Genomic DNA, 8,451 nt, shown 5'->3' on the forward strand with positions numbered 1-8,451 from the left:
AATACGGGGCAGAGCTGGGGACAAGGGCGGCACTGGAAGTTAGGGGACGCAGAAGTGCGATGGGAGAAGCTGATGGATGTATTTGGAGCCGCAGTTTTATCGGTCCTCCGGACCTGATGCTGGCCAAAAACTGGGCTGGACATGGGAAAGGAGAGCCCCTAAAAAACCCCCAAAACCCTCCTTTTCGCTTTCTAGTTTCAAACCTTTGAAATTTCCTCTCGAACTGACGATTAAAAGCGGCGCTGTGAAGGCGGCATGGTCGCTTTGGCCCCTCTCCCGTCGCGTTTTGCCGGGGTCGACCCAGACGGGAGCGGTGTTTTCCATCAGCCGAGAAACCTCCTTGTAACCCCAGGAGCTCAGCAAGATCCGAGCTTGGCAGCTTGATAATTTGCTTTTCCCAGGGATCCTGGAAGAAGAGACAGCTGATCCCCGAGGGCTCCTTTTTCTGGCATCTTTTGCCCCGGAGCAAATTGCTCCGCATGAGCCTCCCCCAGGCTCAGGGAAGGGTTTTGGGAGACGGATGCTTTCCTTGGGCCTCCCCATCCCGCCTCCCGTGGACGCCCGGGCTCCCCTCCCTCCCCATCCGAACTGTGCCCCTAGGAAAACGCTCCCCACCCCGGGAGTGAATTTTGCTCGTCCCAAATTTTCCCAGGCAGCAGAGATGCCAAAGGCGCCCCAGGAGGGGGGGGATATCCTGCGTGCTGCCAGGCCGGGCCACGGGAAGCCGGCAGCTTTCCCGCGCTGCCGGAGCCGGCGCGCCAGGGGAAAGAGGGCCCCACGGCCGGCGGTTTCGCGCTCCAGCGCCGCTGCCACGGGTCCTTGCCTCCTGCTCGCAGCTCCGGCAGCCCCAGGCTGAAATCCCTTTTCTTTGTGGGATTTTTCCCGCGTTCCAGCCTGCCCGAGCCTGCCAGCCACGTACCCGAATCCGTGCGAATCCCGCCTCCCCCTGCGGCATCCCAACCGGCTCCGGGGGCCACCAGTAGCATCGCTGCTGGGTGTGTGCTGAGCACCCCGGGAGCGCGGGTCTCTTCGTCCTGCCCTCATCCCCCCCCACCATGGAAGGAGAACCCAAATTTCTTGGGATTATCTCACTTTCCCCAGCCTCCCGCCGCGGGATCAGGGACCAACGCGCATTATATTACCCGCCAATTTAATTCTCCGGCAGCCCTGGGTGAAAATCGCCCCGAGTCGAGCCTGCGCGCTAGGTGCTGTACAAAGTCCGCAAGGTCCAACTCGTTCCTCGCTTTGGCAGCCGCCGAGTCTCGATGTAAACTCGGGCGGCGGAAAAACCCCGGCGTTACTCAGACCGTTGCTTATTGATTTTATTTATTTACTTATCTATTTGTTATCACTGATTTTCCTCCCTAGGCTGCAGCGTTTTCAGGGAGAGGAGGAGGAGGAAGGGGAAGGATCAGGTGTAGCATTAGGACCCAGCGGAGCCCCCATGCTGGAGGTAGGAGCTTCTCGCTCATTTGGGAGCTTTTGGGAACAGACGGAGGAGCCCGCGGAGTCGGGAAAGGACGAGACCAGCACCTAGCACCCAAAGCGGGTAAGGACCCCCAGCCACCCGGGGAGAGACCCCCCTGGCGACGGGCCCTTAACCCGCCGCATCGCTCGGGATCGGGAGAGCTGGAAACTTCCCGGCTGCTCCGACGGGTCCGAAACTCCATCTTTTGGGACCGGAGGCTTGGGGTGCCGCGAGTCGCCCGCGGCCCTTTCGGGCGGCCCGTCTCCCACCAGGCAAATCTCCCCCGGCACCCGAGTTTCTCGGGAAACTTAAAAACTGCTTCCACCGGGGGTTACGAGCGGAGGGAAAGCTGCAATCCCGAAAGCTGTTTCAGCCCCGTAGGCAAGCGAAAAGAGGTTTTATATCCGCTCGGGGCGACTGGAAAGGAAGAGCCGCTCGCATGGGACACCCCATCTTTTTAAACTTCCCAGCCTGACAGCTGCTATAACACATCCTCCGCCGCTAAAAATCACTCTAAAAACACCCTAACGTCTGAACGAAGCGGTAATTTAATTTTTTTCTCCCCCCTCCTCCTGGACCCAGGCTGTGCAAAAGGGAAATTTTAACATTCCTGGCGGTTTTTTATTTTTCCCCCCCACCAGGAGGACAAAGGTGGCGGTGGGGGGGGGGACCCCGCTGAGCATGCGGTGTTGAAGGAGGGGGAGAGGTTTGAAGCGAACCTCGGGGGGGAGTTTTACCTTTGGTCGGTGGCCAGAAAATTTGAATCCTTTCATATTCCCTTTGTTCTCGCACTCTCTGGCAACCGGAGAGCTTTTAAAAAAAAAAAAAAAAAGGGGGAAGAAAAAAACCCGAGGAGGGAGCTGGGGGAGGGGGGAAGGATTTAGGAAGGTGGGGTTTAGCAGAATGAAAGAGCGAGACTGTGGTGTTCTTTCTTTGGGGTTGATTGTTCCCAGATGTGTATTGCAAAAACATCTGGTTTCTTGGAGCCTCCAGACCCCTGCGTGGAGCCGAGCGCTGCTCCAGGAGCGGGAGCACGACGAGGGCTGGTTTTTGGAGGGGGGGTGAGAAGGCAGCGGGCGCCGCGGGCTTCCCCGTAGCCCCCTCTGGCTGCTGTCCCACTCGCGGGGGCCCTCGGGACAAAAAATGGCCCTTTGGGCTCAACCCTTGGAATCATGGTTTGGGGGAAGATGCGGTGGTGCCCGTCCCCGTTCCCTGGGCAAAGCCCGTGAGCTGGTGGGCTCGGTCGCTTCATGATGTCCCCAGCATGGATTGGGGAGGGGAAGATGCCCCTTGGGCTCAGGCATGCAAAGGGGGTTGTTTTTCCGTGGGAAATTAGACCTCTAAATATGCCTTAGGGGCTCCCGTGGCCTCGGCAGGCTGCTGTGAGGCAAGCCGGGGGCCGGCAGCGTGGGTTAATCCCAGCCTGGCCACGTGCTCGGGAGAGCTGGAGCGAGGGCACCCGTGGAGTGAAGCGTCTCGTGATGGCCCCAAGCCGTCCCGTCTCGATCCAGCTGGAAGCGGGCGCTCAGGCTCCATGAAACCCTCCCGGATCCCTGCCAAGCGGCTGCGAAGCCCGGAGCGGCACGCTGATCTCGCTCATCCCCAGACAATCCCTTTTTATCCCAGGACACGTTTCGCCCCGATTAAACCTGCGTCTGGTGCTCGCTTGGCCGCGGGAAGCAAGACGGTGCAGGGCTGCGGAGAGCTGGCACCCGGCTCCCTCCGCAACGCCAGCGTGGGTTGATGACCAGGCTCGCCGTTTGGGGCCACCAAACCCTGCCCGTGGGCCAGGCTTGGTTACCAGACTCTGGATCAGGTAGGGACAGGCTTTCTGACTCTCCGAGAACCAGGGAAAGCCCAAATTTCATCCTGCATGGGATGCTGAGTTTGCAGTATCTCTGGTATCTGTGGATGGAGGAGGATGTGGTCCCTAGGAGATGCTACGCTTTGGTGATGGTGCGGGACCTGGTCTCTAGGAGTTGCTACACTTTGATGGTGCGGGACGTGCTCCCTAGGAGATGCTATGCTTTGGTGATGGTGCAGGACATGGTCTCTAGGAGTTGCTACACTTTGGTGGTGCAGGACGTGGTCTCTAGATGCTCCCTTTTGATGGTGTTGGATGTGGTCTCTAGGAGATGCTACGCTTTGGTGATGGTGCAGGATGTGATCCGTAGGAGATGCTATACTTTGGTGGTGGTGCAGGACACAGTCCCTAGGAGATGCTACACTTTGATGGTGCAGGACATGGTCTCTAGGAGACACTATGCTTTGGTGATGGTGCGGGTTGTGGTCCTTAGGAGATGCTACACTTTGGTGGTGGTGCAGGACGTGGTCCCTAGGAGAGGCTACGCTTTGGTGGTGGTACAGGACATGCTCCCTAGGAGAGGCTACACTTTGGTGGTGGTACAGGACATGCTCCCTAGGAGAGGCTACGCTTTGGTGGTGGTGCAGGATGTGCTCCCTACGGGATGCTACACTTTGATGATGGAGAACATGGCCCCAAGAAGGTGCAACCCTCGGGTGATGGTGCAGTTCATCCCCTTGGCCCCGTCTTCCCCAAAGCGCTCCCGAAAACAGCAAGGAACGGGCTCCAGGCCGCGGCACCATCCTCGGATGCTGCCGCAGCCTTTCCGTGGGCTCCGAGTCGGCGGGAGACGCCCACCGGCTCCTCGGCAATAAGCGCGTGGCACCGGGGCCGGGCAAAGGAAGGGGCCCGCGGGCGTCCGCGGCGGCACAGACGGGCCGGGTTGTCTCCCCGCCAGGCAGAGCAGACACTTAAAACGCGAAAGCGCCGCTTGGAAAGCGCCGGGGGCCCTCGGAGAGCAGCGAGCGCTGCCAAACCCCGGCGCCTCCGTGAACTCGAGCGCTCGTTCCGCAGGTTCCCGAGCCGGGCGCTCGCTCACGAGCAGCGGGGGGGGGGGGCGTTTTTTTGGTTCTGGCGGACGCGAGCCCGCTAACCCCGGCGCTCCTTCCTCTTCCTCGCGCAGGCTGCTCCGCGCTCCTCCAGCTACCTCCCAGCCGCCGTGACCATGAGAGCGGTGCGGCTTTTCCTGCTGTGTCTGCCAGGTGAGTGGGGGCCGCCGGGGGCACGGCGCCGTCCCCTGGGGCGCCCGCTTTCGCGCCCGCCCTTGCGGCTGGTTTTACCCAAGACGGGGCTGGCAAAGCCCCCGGTGAAAACGAGCGGGAGAGGCAATGCGCCCGGGAGCCCCGCGCCAGGAAAACTGCAGGCGGAAACGGCTCCGCGCGAAGGCGAGCGAACAGATGGAAAACATTACCCGGCGAGGCCGGAGCTCGGGGCTGGCGGCGGAGGGGGGGGAACGTGCCACCCGGAGGAGAGGAAAAACCCTCCCGCCTGCGACCCCGGCCCCAAACGCCCCTTTTTGCAGCGCCCTTCTCCTCCTGGACCGTGCCGGTGACGTCTCTCCCTGCTGCTTGTGTTTCCCCAGCAGCGCTCCTGGTCCAGGGACAGTACGGCAGGTTCGAAGGAATCACCTACCCCGAGCCGGTGCAGTATTCCCAGTACGACCAGCAATCAGGTCCGAGCACCTCCAGCCGCGGGAGGCTTCCCCACCTCCCTCCTCTTTGTTTTTGTGCTTTTTCTGCCTAGTTTCAATGCACCGCGGTCTGATGCGCTTTGATAGCGATGCTCTCTGCTCCATCCCTTCCCTCCTGCCTCATCCTGTCCCCTTAAATCTCCAGTCTCCCAACGCTCTCGCTCTTTCCCGCATGCTCCCCATTTCTCCTTCTCCCCCGATGGCCAAGCTTTGAGCCTTGTGGAAACACCTCTCCCTTCTCCACCCCTTGCACTGGTGGTTTTGGGGCGGTTTTGTGGATTTAACACCCCCCCCCGGGGAGGCAGTGGCCAGGTTTCGTGGCTCTGGGGCTCGTGCCTTCTCCCCAGCAATGAGATTTTAAGGTGACGATCGCGACGTCCTTCCCGGTTCCCGCTCGCATCCGGCGCTTGGGACTTGCCCGGCCCCAATTCGGCGTGTTTTGGACCCTGTCGCCTTGCAAACCCGAAAGCTCGAGGCGGCTGCAGCTCGGGGGGACGAGGCGGGTTGGGGCGGTGCGGGAAGAGCCCGTCCGTTCCCGTCTCCCGTGCGCTCTCCGAATAAGCCTGTTTTGTCTGTTTGGTTTCCCTAGAAATTCAAGATTACTACGACTATCACGGTAAGTGCCTCCGCGGCGGGCAGCGCCGTCTCGAAAACGCTGGGAGAACCCGAGATTCCTCCGGGATTTCCCCGGGAAGGGATGCTCTCCCCGGCCACCCTTTGCTTCGGCTCCAGCAGGGAAACCCCAGCGCAGCGGGTTGCTTGCTGCCATCTCCCTTTTCCCCCTCTCATTCCTGGCTCTTGGGCACCGGCAGAAACAGCCAGAAAGCCAAAACCCACCCAAAAAAGTCCCCCGGGGCAGCGGCAACCTCCACGGCGCCCTCCGTCTTTGCCCCGTCCTTGATCCCCAGCTCCAAACCCAGGCGAGCGCGGGTGGGACGGGCGTCAGCGCCGCGGCTCTCACTTGCAGATGTGACCCCCCGCACCCCCGAGGAGCAGTTTCGGTACCAGTCGCAGCAGCAATCCCAGCAGGAGATCGTGCCGGCGCCCACCCCAGGTGAGCGGCGGCCGCGGGGGGCACGGGGGGGAAAGGGGCAGGCAGCCGCAGCCGCGGTTTTGCAGCCGGTGGTTTTGCAGCCGCGGTTTTGCAGCTGCGGTTTTGCAGTGCTGGTTTTGCAGCCGCAGTTTTGCAGCCACGTTTTTGCAGCCGGTGGTTTTGCAGCCGCAGTTTTGCAGCCATAGTTTCGCAGGTGCAGTTTTGCAGCCGTGGTTTTGCAGCCATAGTTTTGCAGCTGATGATTTTGTGGCCATAGTTTTGCAGCCGTGGTTTTGCAGCTGGTGGTTTTGCAGCCACAGTTTTGCAGTTGCGGTTTTGCAGCCATGGTTTTGCAGACGGTGGTTTTGCAGCCACAGTTTTGCAGTCGCCGGTTTTGCAGCCGCCGGTTTTGCAGCCACGTTTTTGCAGCCGGTGGTTTTGCAGCCGCAGTTTTGCAGCCATAGTTTCGCAGGTGCAGTTTTGCAGCTGCAGTTTTGCAACCATGGTTTTGCAGCCATAGTTTTGCAGCTGATGATTTTGTGGCCGTAGTTTTGCAGCTGCGGTTTTGCAGCCGGCAGTTTTGCAGCTGAGGTTTTGCAGCCGCCGGTTTTGCGGCCACGGTTTTGCAGCCAGCGGCTGCATCCCCTGTGCCGCATCCCTAACTTTGCTCTCCCTACAGCCGCTGTCCCTGAGACCGAGCCAACGGAGCCGGGACCTCTCGGTGAGTGCCCGTCTCGCTCCTCTCTCGGGGCCTGTGTGCAGGGAAAGCTGCCAGCCGAGCTTACAGGTTTTGGCTGCTCGCCGCTGCGCTGGTCCAAGGCAAACACAGCTCAGCCGCTCACGGCGCGGCATTTCCACGCTGGAAGGCGGCAGAGAAAGCTCAGTTTTCCGCCTGCTCCCCCTGCTCCCCACCCGCCTCGACAGGAAAAAAAGTGAAGAAAAAAAAAATGGGGGGGGGGGGAAAAATCACATCATTTTCCCCATTTAACCGTTCCGCGAAACACCTGGGCCTTGGCTGCAGCCAGGGATGCTGGCGGCGCTCCGGGTCCGTCGCGCTGGGAGCCGACGCTGCCCGGCGCCCGCTCGGCCCCGGGGAGGTTTTTCCGTCCTGCCTTTCGGCCCGGCGGCGGATGCAGCCGCTGCTGCGTTTTGCCTGTGGGTTAAAGCCGAATTAACGCTGCCGCTAACCGCGGCTCCGGGAGACTCGGCTCCTCCAGCCCCTCCGGGGTGGGAAAGCCGCCGCGTTTTGCAGCCGTCGGACCCTCGCGCGGGCGCCCGCTCTCGTTGCAGACTGCCGGGAGGAGCAGTACCCCTGCACCAGGCTCTACTCGGTCCACAAGCCCTGCAAGCAGTGCCTGAACGAGATCTGCTTTTACAGGTGAGCGTGGCGGCTTGCCCCCCGTCCCCCTCCCGTGCCGGCGTTTTTTTTTTTTTGGGGAATAACTCACTGCCTTTCCTCCCGCAGCCTGCGCCGGGTTTACGTGATCAACAAGGAGATCTGCGTCCGCACTGTGTGCGCCCACGAGGAGCTGCTGCGAGGTGAGTGGGTTTTTCCCGCGCTCCGCCGAGCCGAAAAGCAAAGCGAGCCCCCTTTTTTATCGGGATTGGGGGGGGGGGGGTTGCTTTTAATCCTTACGGAGTTTCTCGGCTTTCCCCCGTTCCACCGCAGCCGACCTCTGCCGCGACAAGTTCTCCAAGTGCGGGGTGATGGCCACCAGCGGCCTCTGCCAGACCGTGGTCGCCTCCTGCGCTCGAAGCTGCGGCGGCTGCTGAACCAACCCCTTCACCCCCCCACCCCAAAAAAAACCCCAACCCATCCCCTCCGCCGGCCCGGCCGGGGCCGCGACGCCACCAGGAACCAGCCTTGCCCCGTGCCGCCCCGTCCCCTCCTCGCTGTGGGTCGACGGCGTCGCCTTCCTCCTCCTCCTCCTCCTCCTCCTCCTCCTCCTCACCGTGGTGCTAAAGAAACAGTGCATGAAACAGCATAAAGGTCCATTTTGTGCACATACATATACTATAGGGGGGGTTTCTTATTTTTTAAGGGACGGTTGTTATTATATTTGTAAGGGCGCGGGGGCGAGGCTGAGCCGGCGCAGCCCTGGCCTGCCTCCCCCCCCCCAGCCCCCCTTTTATTTTTTTTTTTTCTATGTAGAGTATCCAAGAGAAAAGTGTAAGGGTTGTCGTGGCTCCCAGCTCTTTATTTTCCCGGGCGGATGCGGCATGCGGGGCGGATGCGGTGGCAGCGAGCGTCTGCGCCTTGGGCTTTCCCCGCTCGTCCGGGCAAAACCTCCCCGGATCGATGCAGTGCCAGCTGGTGCCAGCTGCACACGCGAGGTTGGGGGGGGGCCTGAGCTTGGGTTAGGATTTGGGGAGGGCCCTTTCGGACTTTTGGGGAC

At 61.1% G+C, this 8,451-nt stretch overlaps 1 protein-coding gene across 2 annotated transcripts; it reads left to right on the forward strand.

Annotated features, from left to right (window-relative positions):
* The first annotated feature begins 1,336 nt into the window (after window positions 1–1,336).
* Window positions 1,337–8,234, forward strand: MFAP2 (microfibril associated protein 2). Of its 2 annotated transcripts, none has more exons than XM_067311123.1 (9): window positions 1,337–1,549; window positions 4,456–4,534; window positions 4,918–5,004; window positions 5,612–5,638; window positions 5,990–6,076; window positions 6,735–6,776; window positions 7,346–7,433; window positions 7,521–7,594; window positions 7,725–8,234. In XM_067311123.1, the coding sequence occupies exons 2-9, from the start codon at window positions 4,498–4,500 to the stop codon at window positions 7,826–7,828; spliced, it is 546 nt and encodes a 181-aa protein (XP_067167224.1). In that variant the 5' UTR covers window positions 1,337–1,549; window positions 4,456–4,497; the 3' UTR covers window positions 7,829–8,234. The 2 variants fall into 2 exon arrangements, with proteins under 2 accessions (XP_067167224.1, XP_067167223.1); XM_067311122.1 differs by having other exon boundaries at window positions 1,340–1,549; window positions 4,915–5,004.
* The last annotated feature ends 217 nt before the right edge of the window (window positions 8,235–8,451 follow it).

This window comes from Apteryx mantelli, chromosome 26, assembly GCF_036417845.1.
Source record: "Apteryx mantelli isolate bAptMan1 chromosome 26, bAptMan1.hap1, whole genome shotgun sequence".
Classification (NCBI taxonomy): Eukaryota; Metazoa; Chordata; class Aves; order Apterygiformes; family Apterygidae; genus Apteryx; species Apteryx mantelli.

What these genes read in the sequence shown, in the direction of transcription:
- MFAP2 (XM_067311122.1), top strand. Translation starts at nt 4,498, where the DNA reads ATGAGAGCGGTGCGGCTTTTCCTGCTGTGTCTGCCAG. An exon ending in TTTCCTGCTGTGTCTGCCAG is followed by an intron (nt 4,535 to 4,914) that starts GTGAGTGGGGGC and finishes GTGTTTCCCCAG; the next exon opens with CAGCGCTCCTGGTCCAGGGA. An exon ending in CGTGCCGGCGCCCACCCCAG is followed by an intron (nt 6,077 to 6,734) that starts GTGAGCGGCGGC and finishes CTCTCCCTACAG; the next exon opens with CCGCTGTCCCTGAGACCGAG.